Source organism: Dromaius novaehollandiae, chromosome 8 (genome assembly GCF_036370855.1).
Source record: "Dromaius novaehollandiae isolate bDroNov1 chromosome 8, bDroNov1.hap1, whole genome shotgun sequence".
NCBI classification, from domain to species: Eukaryota; Metazoa; Chordata; class Aves; order Casuariiformes; family Dromaiidae; genus Dromaius; species Dromaius novaehollandiae.
The window spans coordinates 17,829,865-17,847,757 of NC_088105.1; the positions used below are offsets into that span (position 1 = coordinate 17,829,865).

General features: G+C 41.9%; 1 protein-coding gene across 2 annotated transcripts in view; it reads left to right on the forward strand.

Moving 5' to 3' along the window:
• VAV3 (vav guanine nucleotide exchange factor 3) overlaps positions 1–17,635 on the forward strand; it is a 172,880-nt gene extending 155,245 nt beyond the window's left edge. For both annotated transcript variants that reach the window (XM_064515807.1, XM_064515808.1), the window contains exons 25-27: positions 2,413–2,542; positions 13,031–13,182; positions 14,863–17,635. In XM_064515807.1, coding sequence (XP_064371877.1) covers positions 2,413–2,542; positions 13,031–13,182; positions 14,863–14,904 — 324 coding nt within the window. In that variant the 3' untranslated portion in view covers positions 14,905–17,635. The remainder of the gene's footprint in view (positions 1–2,412; positions 2,543–13,030; positions 13,183–14,862) is intronic.
• Positions 17,636–17,893: the final 258 nt, after the last annotated feature.

A 17,893-nucleotide genomic window follows, 5' to 3' on the forward strand; every position in this document is an offset into this window, starting at 1 on the left:
AGGACAAAAGAAATTTCTAGTGTAAAGGCCTCATGGCTACCAGTTCTGCCTTGCGGAATCATTCAGTTAGATAAATTCGTAACTCAGTTCTAGAGTACTATAAAATCTGCCCCTAAGAGTTAAGCGGACAAGCGGTAGTGTAAGTACCGTTTGCATATGCTGTGGAAGAACTGTTTTGTTCTGGAGAGATGCAAGAGAAAGTGGTCGTGTCTGGAGAGGGAAGGCAGCAGGAGCAGTCTCCGTGCGGTTAGGCCTGGGACAGAGGCACAAGCAGCAGCCCTGGAAACCTAGAGTAACGGCGTGCGGTGACAGTGCGCTGTGTTGCTGCGGAGGCAACCAGAGAGGACAGCTCCTGCACGTAATCTTCGTATTGTGTTTGGAAATCTTTCACAAGAGAAGGTAGAGCGCTGAGCGTGTGAAGCAGGCCAAGGAGCAGCGAGAGGGCAGCTCGGCGGCAGACCGCGGGGGAGCCGTCCGCGCCGGCAGGGCTGCCGCTGTCCATCTGCGTGCGAGTTTGCTGCTGTGATCTGTGCGATGGATGTTTTCAAGGCCAGTTGGTTTTTGACTGCTTTCATGGAAGAGGAATGTTAAAGGTTTTTAAAAACAACTGAAACTTCATGATTCAATGTGTTTTTTTTCCCTCAGTTTGGAACCATTTCACTTATTTTGCCAATGAATAAAATGATATTCTTGCTGTCTTTACCAAAAATCGTAATTCCTACACCACTTATGTGGTGTTGAACTGGTACCAAATTAAGTTTCATGCTAACTATTTTTTCCATTTATCAGGGAATCCATCTTTGAATGTTGCTCACGAATCAGCCTGTGTGTTCCCGTGGTCATTTGAATGCCTGGGTACTCGGTGATGATACGTAAAAGCAACTTTGGCTGCTGATGTTGTAGCTTGCCTGCTGGGCTAATGTCAGATAACAAAGCCCAAGCAGTTCATATTTTCCTGGCGTTTCTGCTTGCTTGCAGTGCCTGGTGGTCTGCCACTGTGAACTGTTAAGTATAGGTGTGGATTTTCCTGAGGTTCGGAAGTGGTTTGAGAGGCCTGGGAGCTCGCAGCTTGGGGAGCGAGGAGAGGAGCTCCGGGGTCGGTCCCGCGGATGGGCTTCCGCCTGCTCTCAGGAGCTTCTGCTTTGTGCACTTGATCTTGGACTGAATCATTTGAGGGTCATTTTGTTGGCTGGGATTACTTATCGCTGAGCTGTTTTGGCTGATGTAGGCTAATAACTTTAGTAACTTTTTTATTGAGCTAGAATGAAATGATTGACTGCAGTACTATTTCCTTATTTGGACCTAAGCTTGATTTGGCCAACTTTGGTTTTGGAAATCTGAATGTTAGTGCGTGGAGTGGAATGACTGAGAAATTATTGGTAGGAGTGAAGGGTTTACACTAAATATAGGGCTTTATGCTTGCATTTCTGAAGAGTGAAATTCCCTAATTGAAGGATCATTATTCAAGTAGAATATATTTGCTTTGAATTGTCTGGTCATTTTTAATCTTATTCCAGACTCTGTATGCAAGCAGTGTGGTTGTTGACGTTATTACAACTAGTTCAAATCTAAGAGCCAATGACAGGAGCTGAAGACTGCAAAGGAAAAACACGAGCTGCCAGGATTTTGATGGTTGCTACCGTTTGCAGAGTAGAAACTAAAGTAACTGCCTTCAGTTTGTCATATCTCCTTGGTTACGTAAACTATTTTAGCCCACTTAATGTATATAGGAACGCAGAAATTACTGGACTGGGCCCAAAGAGAATGTGAACTGCTGGATTATTCATATAGTACTGTCTGGAAAAAATGCACAAATTTTAACGGCAGTGCTGTGAGACTTTTACATGGTCCATGTACCTGCACATCAGGTTGCAGTTGGCTTACCTGCTTATACACATATATACTTCTCTCGGATCTGTGTATTGATAAATGCATTTACGGATGGACATCACTTACTGCTGCAAAAGAAATCTGAGAAAACAAGGACAGTTACCATGGTATAGTTAACAAGCAACAGACCTTGCCTTCTGCCTGACTTCCGAAAAGCAAATGCATACTCAGCCTGGCTCAAAGGAGCAAGTAAGCATTGACTTTGATCATAAGGTTTTACTATATGAATATGGCATATGTATTGTGCATGGCATATGTATTATATTTATGAAAAATGAGGTTTCGCTGTATAAATATTCTCTACACTTCAGGGCAAGGATTTAATAACACGGAAAGCTAAGTGGCAGTGTGCAAGCAGTCAATATTTAGGATACTTGATTTTTTTAGTGTGTGCGCACTGTGGGATGTTGCATTGTAAAATAAGGTTACTTGCATGATAAAACTGTCACTGACTGTACACCAGAATGTTGAAAAGGATGTGAATTACATTTCCAATGACATGTTATTTTCCTTTTCTGATAGGAACTCATAGAATACTACAAGCACCACTCTCTCAAAGAAGGTTTTCGAAGTTTGGATACTACTCTCCAATTTCCATACAAAGAATCTGAAAACTCAGTGGGACAAAGGAGTAACAGAACAGGTGGCAACTGTGAGTATCATATATTTATCTACTATTTTCTATCATTTAAATATTTAAAGCACAAGGTACTTTCAACATCTTAATTTTCCGTTTTTGATATATAACCAATTATATGGTAGTGCTTTTAGCCAGGATTTTTCTGAAGCTGAGCAGATTCAGATCTGCCGTGAGGTTTATAAACATGTCTAGTAAGCTTGTCGTGTTGCCAAACTTAAAATCTCCCTGATATTCAAAAATCTATTAGGAGCGCTGGTGAGAGATTAAGCTGCATCCTGCCTAGTTTTTCAGGCATTTGCATAGATGCAGCTACAAGTGTTAATAAGTATTCATGACAGTTTCTGACCCTTAAAAAGGGATTTAAATTAATCAATCTTGTACTGTAACCATGTGAACTAGGTTTTCAGTAATACCATATGCATCTCTCAAACTCCATATATTCACTGTATCATAGTTATTTTTATGCCACCTTTTTAACCTTAAAAGTTTATTGCAGGTCTGTATGCTTCTAACTGTTAATGAAATAACGTACGGTTTAAATAGCACTTAAATTTTTTTGAAGTAAACTGAGAAGATTTATAATGTATGTAGTATCCTTTATTTGGCGTATTACGACCTAAGTGGAAGTTGGCATGATTTTTAGAACACGTAAAAGTTCAATGTTAATGATAAAAGAACTACCACATGGCCTCCAAAAAGTATTTAAAGTTTCTGTCAAATAGCAAATATTAGATTTGCAGTTCTGCAGGTAATGGCTGTACCAGATAATAAGAGGAAAATAAAAATTAATGGAGATTTTAACAATAGGAAGACTGCTGTGAAGTCCATAGAGTCCAGTCTAGTCTTTGCAATGATGAAGCTGGCTGCGGTATTTTCATTTGCTGTGTTTGTTAGCTTGTGTTTACTTGCTTGTCTTTGTTCCATAATATTTCTATAACTTTAGAGACTTTCTTCCTCCTAATTAAAGCAAAGATAATTTAGGATAAATTATTGTAAGAAAATACTGTGTCTGTGCATCTCATTTACTTTGTCTCTATCCCAGTTCCTCTTTATTCCTTTCATTCCTGTTTTCTTTCACCGATTCCCAGGAGTCCTGTCAGTTTGCTATACTGTATCTCAGTACACCCCTGCTCTTGGTGAATTTGTCTGTCCCGATCGTTCTTTTTACCTTTGGTTTGCACTCCCCCTTCGCAGCTCTTCCTCTCCTTGTCTCTCGTGCTCTCCTCTCCTAGACCCCTTGCAACATCAAGGCTTCAGTTGTCATGAAGAGCCTGCCCTGCTTGCTTTTTCTTTGCATTTATTTTGGTTATTACTGGATATGAGCAGGAACAACTCCCTTTCTCCCTTTCTTAGGCCAGTTGGAAGCTAGCTGTACTGTACCCGAACTTACTACTGTGCAGAAGTACTAGCTCCATCATTTCATGTTTCACAGGGTACAAGACGTGCATGGTGCATCCTCATTACCTTCCCCTTCAAAAGAAAACATCTCCTGTACCGAGAGCTTTTTTAGGCAGTATAGGGAAAGGCAAGAGAAATGAATATGGGATACTTCCCTTACGGTCAAGGGGATTAGAAAGCCGGTGTCTGCTGGAGGGGGTTTCAGCCCTGTAACGCTGCAGAACGCGCTGGTGGGAACTGCAGCTCTTCTCTGGGGCCAAGCTGTTGGCAGAGCTCTCGATTCTGCCGCTCATCACGTAAAACCTAATAGCTTTCCCGAGCTGCGCTAGCATACCTAGGTAGTCTGACTCCGGATGACACTTTGATTAGTGGATTTGACAGCTTTCTTTTAAAGCGGCAGCATGTCCCTGTGAGGTGTGTTAAGCAAAGTTTCCCTGATTAACAGACCATCTGCGAGGTGTGCTGCTCGGTTTTACAGCTGTCCTGTTAGTTTCCACCACGTCAATGTTGGAATAACTATGCACCTAGGCTGTGGGAGCCCTGCGCGGCTGCATTTGGAATGAGGTTGGTAAAGCTTAGGCTTAGGATTCCTTTAGGAAAGGAAGCAAATCGTTCACCAGGCAACGGCCGGACACGTGCGTTCCCGTTGCTCCAGCCCTCGGTGGGAACCTCTGCACAGCTGGTGTCTTTGACCTCTTTCCATCTGATTTGAAGGCAAGAAAAACAGTGGCTGAAAGGAGGCCAGGCGAGTTAGCTGAGGGGAAAGAGGGACGCTGCCTTTTTTTGCAGCTGTGTGACTTCTTGTTGTTCACTGTAGTCACCATATTCACTATATTTGAACGAGCACAGGGCTGAGGCTAGTGAGCGCAATGGCTTTGGCAGTTTGAAGCTGAAGTTAAGGATTCAGTGTTCAACTCAGTGTTTTGCACTATTTTATTCATGTGACTGCGTATCTGGATTTTTTAATGAAGCCATTTTCCTAGTAGAAATGTTTTAAAAGGCACCGATTTGTTTCTATTCAAAACAGCCGGCCTTTAGAGTATATGTATAGTCCACAGAATAAACAAGATGAGTATTTCTTAGAGCCGTCAGGTGACATACCATAGACTTTGACAGAGTTGTATCATTTTCTGGTGCCAAAGTCTTTGAGCGGTTATGAAATTGAATGGCAATGTGAAATTAACCTCATTTTCTAGAATAATCTGAAAGGATTTTTTCTAAATTGTCATGGTTTCATTTACCCATGAAAGCAAGGAAAATCAAGGGGTGTTTCAGTTTACTTGTTATTTCTGATGTGAATCATAATAAATCACCTTGCAACATCTTCAGTTTTCAAGCAAGTTGATCTCCCTTCAATATCCATTAGTTTTTAGAATAAAATCTTCATTTTATGGCTATAGTTAATTTGGCTTCCCACTTTAGTATCAAATTTTCTTTTCAATCTTCTGATCTAGCAGAAGTCACCCTCTTTCTTTAGATTTTTATTGCAGGCTGTTAGTATGTTTGTAAAAGCTGTCAGACATTTACTTTTCTCTCTGTAGAAATGCAAGTTCACTGAGATGACTTTTGGGGAAACGATACAGTCTTCCTTCTTAATTTTGCAGTTCTAGCCGTTTCTAGATGCTGCATGATCTTTTATTTTTTCTAGGCAGAAAAATGCTAATTTTCACACTAGGTTAGGGGGGTGATCAACCATTTAATGAACAGAAACAAAGGCAAAAATGGAAGAGGTTCTTCTTTAAAAAAAACAAAAACAAACCAAAAACAAAACAAAAAAGGTTCTTGGCACTTTATTTCAGTCTGCTGATGTGTAGACCACAGTCATACTGAGAACCCTGAATCTTGATAAAATGTAGATTTTAATGTAACCTGAGCTATGAGGTCAGATACTATATTAGTGACTGTTTTCCATCACTCGTAGACTAGAAGCAGGTGCATTAACTATTTATACCAGGTCGTTCTATTAGTCGATGTGTTAACTGTTTAAAAGACATCTGTTGATGAAGTAAAATAAAACAATTGTTCCCTCCAAAGCGTTAATCAAATGAAAGAACTCGGCCTCTCCTTAAAGGCCAACAGAGAGGCCGCTCGTAGAGCAGGGAAGGGCTCGTCGCTGCGACGGAGCCGGTGGGACTTCCCAGGGCACAGGGGCACTGGAGCATGTTTCTTTTGTGCTTACTTACAGGTACTAACCTACACTGCTGCTCGCTTAAGGGTTCTTTAACCAATAACCCACAGATTATGTACATGAAAATATGGTTCCAGTCCCATTTGTTTTATTCATACTCACTGTCTCATTGTCATAAATGCATCTTCCCTCACCCAGGTAGGATGCACAGAACTGTACCATTGCCTCCACCCTGGAGCCTGTGCTTGTTCCTCGGATAAAATAGCTCTAGTGTGCATTCCTGCAAATAAGCATTTTGAAGCAAAATGGTTTTGTTTCATGTGCAGTCACAAGAATAAATTCAGGGAAGCCGCTGTATGTGATGGATATAACTTTGCTGCATTTTTTAAAGAACACTGCTATTCAATAATTATAGACATTTGTGGACCTCATTCAGAGGCTACGTTATCCTTACTCAGGTTGGGGCTGGGCTTCCCCTTTGCATGGGCGCAGCCAGGAGCAGAGATCCCAGATGTTATTAGATTTTGTGTGTTATATTGTATCTTCCTTCCTTTGTGAAAATAATGACAAAATCAGAGAACAAATGAACAGGCTGTGTTTCCGTTTGAAGCCATATTAGCCCATTTCATGTCTAATTTTGCCTGTAAAGATAGGTTTGCTGGCCATAGAGCAAATGCATATCTAATCTTTTGCCTGAGAAAGCTGTTACAGGGGCCAGGATGGTGGGTTGGTCCTGTCTAGGCCAAACTTGTGCCTTTTTTGTCTGCTTAAGGCTTTTCTCTTAAATCAGTGAAACCTGCAAAGACGAGAAATACTGTTTAGTCCTTAGAGGATAAGGTTAAGCTGTGGAATCGCTATTGATGTTGATGATTATCAGGGCACAGTACATAGCCCTCTCCATGCGTGTTGTGAGACCCCAGTTCAATCATTATTTAGGGGATATTCCTAACTGAGGGCATGTGGCTAGTGCTTCTGAGCTCCCTATGCGTGTGTGAGTTCATGCGTGTGTATAAGCTTTTGTTCATGCTTTCTCAAGTGGGGTGCACAAAATTAAAAAAAGAAAGAAAACTGTTATATTTGCAAGACCCTGCAGTTTTAATTTGTTTCTCTGAAACCCTAAATGGCTGTTTTCTTTCTATCTTATTCCTTGAAAAATGCAATTGTTAAAAATTACATCATAGATCCAAATTTTCTAGTTATTACAGTCAATTTCCTTCCAGACATCCTTAGTGGGGAACCTTAGTTTCCTTATTATCAATGAATTACATAGTTAAAAAACTATTATTTAAATCTTGTGCCAATATTTCAATGTTCTTCTGCTTCTCTCTTTTTCTCTTTCTTTCTCTAAGCCCCTTCTTTGTTCTGTGGGTTTTCTTTTGTAACTCCTCCAGACTACAGCTTTGTTCCCCCTTCATCCACTCCTTTCTGGTCAGGTACTGCTTTACCGCTTTTATATTTCTTCTAAATTTGTTTGTTTCTGTGTGCAGGAAGCTAGGGAAGGGACGAATCTGATTTTTCAGTTCTTCTCTGAATGTAAAAACTGAGTAATTAGATGACGTGACCAGATAGCCTAATGTGGAGAATTGTTATTCTTGCAGTGTAACAAAAATCAAACTCTTAAACTCCTGAAAAGTGTATGCTACAGGAGAGCTCTAAGTGTATGCTATAAGGAGAGCTTGGACATCTGGAGCAGAAATCTGTAGTTCTGCAAGATTCAGTTAAAGATCAATCGACCATTAATTTGCTATGCAGTCATGACGTCTAGGAACAGTATTAAATTTTAATGCTTTTGTTCAAATATACAAACCTGGAAATTGCACTGCTTATAGGTAACTAATGTATTCGTCCCATCCCTTTAGCAAACCATACTGCAGCAGCATCTTAGAGTATAGTTGCTTGTATTTTGTAGCAAATGCTTTCTTTAAATTCTGCATTAACATTGCCAGTTAATTTTATCCATCTGTTTTCCAAATGTACTTGTGTTGCGTTCTTTTTCTCGTTTAACCTTCTCTGGCTTTAATAGATGCAAACGCTTTAAACGAAGAGACTGCAAAAAAATGTTTAAAGCAGCGGCACTGCTAGTCTCAATTAGCGCACCAGGGTGGTTGTGGCTTGTTCTGGTCTCTAAGACGTAGCCTTCAAAGAGGTGCGCCGCACTGCCGGCAGTTCCCAAAGGACTTGGCAGTGGGAGGGGAGATGCCCGGGCGGAGCGCACGGAGGAGCTGCTGCTGCCGCCGCCGAGGGTGCAGCGTTGGCTCGCGCCGCACTGGCTCCCCTCCGCCGAGCCGGCAGCGCTTGGCCGAGGCTGCGCAGATCGGGATTGCGGCCGGCTCTCGTGCGAGGCAGAGGAAGGTGCCTCGTGTTTGTGAAGCCAGGTTTAGTCGTAACCAAGAGCTGACTAGAAGGTCCGAGTAGGCAACACGTTTTATTCCTGCACACAAAGGTGGCCTGCAGTGTTTTATGCTCTCGGCAGGGTTTCGAGGGCTTTCCATCGTTTCTGTGGGCAAAAACGTAGGTGGCAGCTCACTAGCACAGCGGGCGGTGGGCTCGCCTGGGCCGAGCGTGTTGCTGCTGAGCCCTCCCTCGGTTCGTGCCAGGGACCTCAGTCTCAGTGTCCTACGCTGCTCTCGAATGGCTTAGCCCTCAGCGCTCTGGTGTCTGGGAGTTGCTTTCTTCCATCCCTGTCTCCTTCTATGGAGTTAAATATTTCTTCAGGGTGGATGCTTGCTCCCATGCAGTAGTCACAGCAGTGACTGGGAATTCAAGCTTTAAGGCACTCATCCAGTTAACATTTATTTATATAAAGTGAAACATCTGTAGAAAAGATGAAAAGAAAGCTAGTGTGACAGCCATTTACCCTGTGGCCATGACATCCAGCTGGGATGACTGAAGCTCAGTCATCTGATTTGAATCAGTGCAAAGAAGTTAAGTTTTGGTCCTTTATTGTAGGTAAATTCAGTGAGCACATGGCAGTCACCTCTTTGGTCGGGGTGGAAGAGGACCTCTCTTCCATTCAGTTGCACAGTACTTAATGATAAAGTTCATTCTTGCTGGAGCTGGAAGAGCGTTCCAGGCCAGTAGGTCCTACACAGTAAGTGGCCTACAATGACAGGCCAACAGTCAAGACTCAGGGTTACTATGCCTATCACATATGCCCCATGCCTTCCCATCTGTGATTTCAACAAATCATAATTATATTAATTTTTCCTATGAAAATCTGCTTTATCAGAAAACTCCTTAAGTAACTGTAATAAGTAAGGATTCAGTATCTTGCACATCACAATATGCTGTGAAAGGTGCTTCCTTATAAAAAGTACAAAATAGTAGATGAAAATATTGACTAGTAAGTTTTATTTTAAGCTTATCTATCTGGTTGAAAGGGATTTCATATTTGGATAGATAGGCTACATTACTTTATGTTCATAGTGAAATCATCTCTTTTTAAAATATTTGAGAACCTGCTTACATTAAATGAACAAGTAATTATTGCATAATATTGTAAGTGGTTTTTTCAAAAGCATCTTCAGAGCTGACTTAGTTCTGCTGACGTGGAAGTTGGGAACACTGGAGAAGGGGTTAAGGCAGCCGCCGCTGAGCGCTCCTGGCAGTCCTGCCCGTGCTTGTGTAATGCAACTGAGGTTTGGTTAAACCCTGCAAGTACATGTTACATTGCTGTAAGGAGTGTGGAGACTAATACACAGGAGCAATCCTTAGGGGATATGGCTGCAGAGTTACTAGGAGGCCTTACCACAAGGAGGGAGGAGTAACTGCTCACAGGCTGTGATAATGATCCATTGACCCTTGGGGAGCTTAAGCACAGGCAGAAATGTGAGCTGGACCAGCCTGCTGTGAGCCCCTGGAGCCTCTTCTGGTTGCGCCCCAGTTGCTTTGTCGTTGGCCCAAGCTCATATTAAAATTCATTTGTGGCACATCTGTGTTACTGCCAGCGAGAAGCTCTTCCCACAGACTCTAGGATGAGCCAAAATTGACGGCAGTGCCCTCTCTTCTCTTTACCTCCTGTGTGCAGAAGGAAAGGCTAGGCTAAGCAAAAGTGTTTTTTTCTCATTCATGCATATACCTTTCATTCACTTGCCTCGGCCTTCTCACTCTGTCTCCTATTCATCCTCCCAGTCTCTCCTCCCTAATACAGAAGGTTCATTTACCACTGCTTCTTCAGTGGCTTACTTTTTTAAAATTTAATTTCTCATTCACATTGTCCTGTTGGGCACATTCTTTCCATCAGTCTCTACCACTAATCCCCTTCAGTCTCTGCCCCTCACCCTCCCTGCAGCTACCATCTTTCTCTCCTCCACTCGGTATTTCTTCTCCCTCCCATCTGTGCAGAGATGGCTTCCCCATGCTGACTGCTTTCCTGCAAGGTTCGTTTATCCTGGGGCAGCTCGGATCAGGACTTCAGGGCTGCTAGTCTCTCTTCAAGGTGTTTTTGTGATAATGGGAAGACAGAAAGATGGGGTTGTCTTCTTTCCAAAATTGGCACCAGGCCATGTTCCTGGGTTCCCTCACTCATCTGGTTTCTTTCTATATATTTCCAGTTGTGCTCCCCCCCCCCCCCCCCCAATTAATCTAAATTCTGCTACTTTCTGGCTCAAGTCCGTGACGATTTATGATTTTGATTTGTTTCTGTCCCCTCTTCCTTTCTGGTTTCACAACTTGAAAAACAGCTGAAGTCCTCCTTCTTTTCCCCCAAATCTGCCTCCCGTTCTTTTTCTGTCCCGTGTTTCCTCAGTGTCCTCCCTCTTATTCCTCCACGTTTCCCCCCCACCCCCACCCCAGTTCTTTCCTTCCGTCTTTGCCGACGTTTGTTGCTCTTTGCCTCGCGTTTTCTTCTCTCTTTGCCCTTCGTGTGCCGTGCGGCGCGTGGGGCGGTGCTCTGCTCCGCAGCCCCCTGCCCGCCGGGCGGCCCTGCTCCTGCCCGCGGCGCTGCCGGCCCCCCAAGCCACAGCCGCTCGCTGCTCTTGCTTTCTCCGAAGCAACTGCTGCCCACGCAGGGCTCTTTCCCTGCAAAATTGATTACCGAAATGCCAGTAAGCTATCGGACATAATATTGACGTCAGCATCCAAGCAAATAGTGACTATATTTGACTTGCTTGGAAAGGAGAAGCATGCCTGAACTTCAATGTACTTAACCTCTGGCCTAGGCTTTGCAGCATCTTCATACTGTGAACAAGAGCACTAAGCTGAGGTGGTGATTCTCCTTTATATGGCGTATTTATATCTTATTCCAAATATCTAATAAGCGTACCCTAAATACGCAGTCTGAAATGTTGGAGTAAACTAGAATGATATGTTAGAAAGACATAATCTTTTGTCATGTGTCAAAAGACACCCAAAAGTTGGGTTTTAGGCATTTCATTTTTTGCCATGGATGTAATAATTATTTAAACTGAATATTTTACTGTTATTTTAAAATAATCTGTATTAAATACTTCTGTAAGTTAAAATTAATTGAATATATAATGTTTTTATATATTTGACATTATTATGCAAAAGTTTCTGTCAAATATGCCTTCAGTGTCCCAGATGGGGCCAGAGGAAACCTTAAATACAAGCAGAGCTGGAACTGTCGAGTTTTTCTAGTTCATGTGCCGTGTTTTGTGTTCCCGATTTAAATCAAAGACGGCAGCAACTTGTTACGAACCTTTACTAATCAATTATTGAAGGCACAGATAAAACTAGAATCTTAGTCATACTTCCTAATGATGATTGGGAAGCTCTAAGAAATTGGCTAATGGTTCTGAGAAAGATGATGATTTTCTGTACCTCACGTGAAATCTTCCCTCGTGACCATATCGTGAATTCTTCCGAAATCGTTTCGGTAGGAAGCTGCCTTGTGCTGGTACGCTCCTGCCTGTGGTGACTTACGTAGGGAACAACCACAAAAGCAAGTGGCATCAGCTGAAAGAAAATGTTTCAAAACAGAATGCTTTGGCCAATTTTTAAAGTGCTCTATAGTAGTACATGTTTTTTCTAAACTGCTCAAGCTAAAGGCCTAAGTTTCTCGGGTGCTCTGTGCCCACGTTCCCCTCTTTGGAAGCGTGGAGGGTTTCTTTTGCGACTTGGGACACTCTACAGCACAGTTAAAACCATCATCAGTTTCTATAAGTGACAGGTTGGGGGGGATTTTTAGTGGTATTTCTTTCTTTTTGTATATTGATGTAGCTTAAAATTTTTAAGCATTAATTTCACTGAAACCTGAGGAAAAAAAACTTGTGCACCTAAGTCCTATGACTTTTCTCTGTGTGACAAGATTTGCAGAACAAATTCGTTGGTCTTTTTTTTTTTTTTTTTTTTTTTTTTTTTTTTTGACTTACAGAAGAAACTCCTGAGAAGAGTGGGATTACATGAGGCAGTGCTCGTACAGATTGTAACAAGGGATCTGTACAAATTTGCTGCGGAAATGCTTTACTTTTTTGTTCATGCGGACATTAGCTTCCAATTTGATGTGGATTAATACTTAACTTGGGAGTTGTTTTTGTAAGAACAGCACCTTAATCTGTTTGTTTTGCTTCATTAGAGGTTTAAAGCTAAATCAACTGTGTAAATGCTATTAATTCCTTTGGAGAGAAACTAGTGACCTGTAAAATATGTTGATGTATGTGCCTGGCAGCAAGTTCTATTATAAAGCACAAAAATGTAATAATTTCATGTCTATTTAGCAATTTGGGGGGAGGGGGCAATATTTTCTTTATGGCTTATCTAGTTTGAGTATTTTTTTCTAAAAATAAAAAACTATAACAAAGCACATAAAATCCTTTCAGCTCGTACAGCACTGACCTATGGAAAAAGCTGCTTGACCTCTTTAGTGCAGGTGCTTTCACATTTGCATAAAATTAATGCCAGTGTATGTTGTCATGAAAGCATTGTTTTTATTTTACAATACTGTTATTTACGTTATTGTAATAGCTTTCAATTAACAAACCCTAATAATATCAACTTCTTCTGTTTCATTTCAGTGCTAAGCCCAAAGGTGATAGGCATTGCCATAGCCAGGTATGACTTCTGCGCCAGAGACATGCGAGAGCTGTCCTTATTGAAAGGGGACGTTGTAAAAATTTATACAAAGATGAGCGCGAATGGCTGGTGGAGAGGTGAAGTAAATGGAAGGGTACGTTTTTTTCTTTCTCTTATCTTGTGCTGCCTTCACTAACAGGGATTTTGTGAAAAGGTGTGTTCCTGCATCGTAAGCTGCCTTATACTTGAATTTGCAAGGCACAACATGTCCCCCTGTGTTTCCTAAGAGCCAGGCAGAGCTCCTGATCGGCTTTCCCCGCAGCTGGCTGAGCTGGGCTGATTAGTGCGCTCTAGTGGGCTGAGTATTTGGATGCGATTGCTTGCTATGAGAATAACCAGGCTGAACGTCAGGATGCGGTGGAGTTGCTGGGGCAGCCTGGCGAGCAGGGAAACACGGGACCGTTCCTGTGCCCTCCGCTGCCGTGGTTTTATAGAAGGCGGCTCCTCTTGCTCTCTGACAACTCGCTTCGTGTGAAATGGCATATCTAGCAGGGATTTTTACAAGGTCACTTTACACTGCACTCTGAGACTTGTGTAGTTTTGGTTGCATGGAAGTGAAGCTTCACTTTTGACCTCTACCGCCTATCCCGTTTTGGTCTGATCCTGCCGCTCCTCAGCGCAGATGGGTCAGAGGTCCCGCGGCTGCTGTCCCCGTGCCGAAGCGGGGACGCGCAGGCACACAGGCGGACCCCTCCTGCTTTGCGAGTGGGGCACAGGAAAGCAGATTGCCTGGAGGCTGGGGAGGAAAGTTGCAGATCTGGCTGAAGTAGATAGGGCAGGATATGTGCGGATTTACTGCTTTGTGTTATTTGGGGAACCTTTTTTGGAACTTTTTTCTTTTTTGCACATGGGTCTACTTGTGATTTTAAAGTGAAACAGTCACTTAGACAAGAAGAACTAGGGAAAAAGAAGAAATAGTAATCATGCCATGTACAGTTTGCATGTGAAGAAAACTGAGGCTATCATTCTAGGGTAGCTGCGCCCCCCCAGCGTGCTGCCTGTTGTCAGCTCGCCTGCGGTCTTGGGGTGCTTCGGCGAGGTGGCCAACAAAGCTTGCGCAGTCACTCCTTTCATGTGCTCGAGGTTTGGGTTGGTTTGGGGGTCTTTCTTCAGTGTTAGATTGACTTAGGAATAAAGAGGTCAGAGTAAAAAAAAATAAAGCAAATAGATTAGACAATAAAAAATATGACTTTGCTTCTCTGTATATCTAATATAATCCTTACTTGACACATCAATAACTTCAGAATGGCGATAGCTTTATCCCTTATGAAGTGTAAAATGCTGGACTCTGCCTTCCAGCTCTCTCTTATTTAAAAATCCTGTTGGCTGCACTGGGATTTAACTGCATGCAATGCAATAGCAACACAATACAATCAGTCACTATTTTATTTGTAAGAGGATTCCCTGGACCTGACTGAAGCCTGTGGAAAATTTAACTGCCCATTCAGAAGACTGCAGCATCCTGCCTGCAGTAAAACTGTTCCTGCTCTTAGCTTTTCTAGCCTTTCTTTTGAATGCCCAGATTTCTGATTTGGGCAAGAGGTGGGTGTGTGTTTTTTGTTTTTTTTAGGAGGAAAGGGGATTTAGTCTCCAAATCATCTTATCTGTAATTTATTCTTCTGTTAAGGGTAATTTCCCTAACTATGGCAGGCCAGTCAAGTTTATCTTTAAATCTTATATTTACTAAACAGACCCATCCTTGTTTTACCTAGATTGGCTCTTTGAAAAACTGTGCATCTCATATATTATTTTGTTCTGCTCTTTCCCTTTTTAGGTGGGCTGGTTTCCATCAACTTATGTTGAAGAGGATGAATGAATTAAAAACTTTCCTCTACTGACCAGCAATTTCAGGGATTGTAGAATTTAATATCTGCAAAGTATTATTGGTCTTGTTAAGTATTTAAACAGCAGCATTTTTGTCTGTCTGAACCTTCCAGTCTTAATGTCGGGATTTCTACAGAAGTTTGTGCTGACAGATTATTACCTTGCCCAGAGCTGTGCAAGAAACAACCTGCCAGTTTGCCATCACTGGGGATCAGTACAAAGTCCAACCCTCGCCTTCCCAGAAGATCTCTGGAAAACAAATTTCTTTCTGCTCCTTTTCATTTCACCCTGGTAGTACACCATGAATACTAGCTATGGCTGAATGTTTAATAAAACTCTTTCTTCTAGCTAACATCTGTGATGGTACAAGGAGATGAAGGCTTATTTTTCCTTATCACTGCATGCAGAAAACAGAGTTGAGTCATTCCGGTGTGCATAAAGTGTAGTCAGTAGACTTGTCTTGAAACATCAAACTACCTTACTTATCACCTTACAAACAGTTTTACGCTCACAAAAACGTTCTGAAGGAAATGTAAATGTAGTAAATATGAGTAGCATTCATGCATATATAATTAGTTAACTAACGTCTTTGAGGTCTTGCCTAGATTTTGTAAGGATTTGTTTAAAGACAGCATTTGAAAAAGGTGTAGTGATGTGGTATTGCTTGAAAGGGCATCTACAAAGTGGAATCGTGGGTTTCTTTGTTTTTCATCCCAAAGCTTTTTTGTGTGTGTGTGTGGGGGGGTTCATATGAGCAGCTGACCATGGAAGTACAACCGAGGCTATTCATGACAAGATGTGTTTTTAAAAGCTCCAGCATCAACATTAAATAAATATTGTAGTCCTATTCTGTAGCAGGGCATACTAATGCAGCCACAGAGGGGCTGTGAATGTTGGTAGGATTTAACTTTGCAGTAAGAATTTAGTTAACAGCTGTGTGCAGGTGTTAACCAGAAAAAAGTTCTCTTTGTTCCTGTGCATGTATTGGATCTGTAGGGTCTAAAGAAGTAAATGATAAAAGGTAGTCTTAGAAAAAGTAAGATTTCTTTTTTTGATTACATGCAGTAGTGTAGGCAAGATGGTGTCACTTCTCAAGTGTAAAACTGAACGTCATATTTTAAGCCCTTGGTTGATTCAGATGAACTTTTGGATGCTTTCAGTTCTAAGCTGTCTTTTCTCCGTTAGACAGGAGTTTCTATCACCTTTTGTGCACTTACAAGGTAGAGCAAAGGCACCCTGCAGGGTTTTGTTGTGTCCTTTCCTCTCCTCTTTCCTGGGACCTTAATGGAAATGCAATGAGTGAGTGGTCTTGTTGCAGGGTCACGAACATCCCCAAGGAAATGTGTGTGTCCAGGTTAGCTAGCTTGAAATCAGCAGGGCTCATAAAGTGGTTTCCCTGCTTTGGTGAGGCTGAGTTTTAATACATATGAAGTGTCAAAACTGCTGTAGTTAAAAACTAAAATAAATGTGGGTGATGTCTTCAGATGTGCAGTTTCTAATATTTAAATATTTTCTAACTCAGCTTAAACCTGTGAGAAACTAAAAAGCTCCTAACTGCATTTTTCCTCTAGGCTAATGTTTTCCTCCTTCAATAGGACCAATCAAGAAAGCAAATTCATCCTATCCCATGTTCTCTGTTGCTTTTCCCTGTCTCCTTTTCATGTGGGCATCTTGCCATTTGTGTGCACAGACACGGCGCGGGTTAGCACTGCCATTTTTTCCCACCCTGCAAGCAGGATAAGGTCCGTTCTTCTTGCACAGAGCAGAATCTGTGCCAGTAGGCGTTTCAGCTTCCTTTTGGCTGCTCCCAATGTTCTTTGCTTCTTCTGGCCTCCTGGCCATCAGGAAGAGCTAAGCACAGCACGGAGGGTTCGCAGCAGTCCTTCCTCTCTGCAGCCATCTCGCCCACCGGCTGCGCCCCGCGTGCGCCGCCGTGCGCCCAGGTCGCAGAGGGGACCTGCCGCTCAAGTCTTGCACTTGTGGGCGAGATTCAGCCTTGCAGATGATGCTCTAATGTTTCAAGGATTTACCTCAAAATTATGTAAACTGTGATTTGTTGAGCACGTTATTTGATGGAACAATGCAGAGCATTTGTAAATATGTAGATCACACGTAAAACATTTTGTAAATGATTTGTACAGCAGTGTAGACTGGGGTATACTGTCTCTGATCACGTTCTGCCATGCAGTTTTATTGGCTTCCATGGGCCTGATCCTATCTCCTTAAGCAGACAAAGTTGATTCTTTCACAGTTTTGCCTGCTTAAGGGGTAGAGGGTTAGGCTTTGGGTCTGTGAAGTGTTTAGTGCTTTGCTGTCATATAGTTCTGAGAAGAAGCAGTTTAATTCAGTACAAATTAAGAAATGCATCAGTCGTTTTCAGCAGCCTTTGTTTAGAACCATCCTAAAGTTGTTGTAAAGCTTTTAAGCAGTTCCTGAGTCCAGCAATCAACCTTGGGAAAGAATGAAAGCCGTAGCTAAACTTAGTTTTGTGGTAAATCTACACGTCATCGTCTGTGCTTAGTGCCCTGTATTGATTGAGTTAATGCTGCATCTTGAACTATATTTTGAGTACCAAAGATTTACTGTTCTGGAGTGTCTCTTTCATGTGCTGCTTTTGCCTGTATGGAGGTTTTATTGTCATGTGATGATGGAGTTACAGTACTTAAATTTGTAATATTATGTAAATATGTTAAATATAATAAAATGGTTACTTTTTTGTTTAATAGCATGTGTCAAAATGTGTATTTGGCAGTATGAAGGTTCTGCTTTGTTTCTTTAAGCACTTCTCACTGTGAGCAGGAGTTGATAATGTTTTGGTTTTCCCACATTTGTATAAACCTTGTTTAGCTGTAAGACTGAGCTGTCATCTGTCATTGTAAATGGGACAGTATAGTTTTTCTTGAGAGCTTTTTTTATTGTTAGATATCTTAATTTATTCTCCTGCCACATCCAGGAAAATGCTGCTGCTGCTGTTGTGTTTG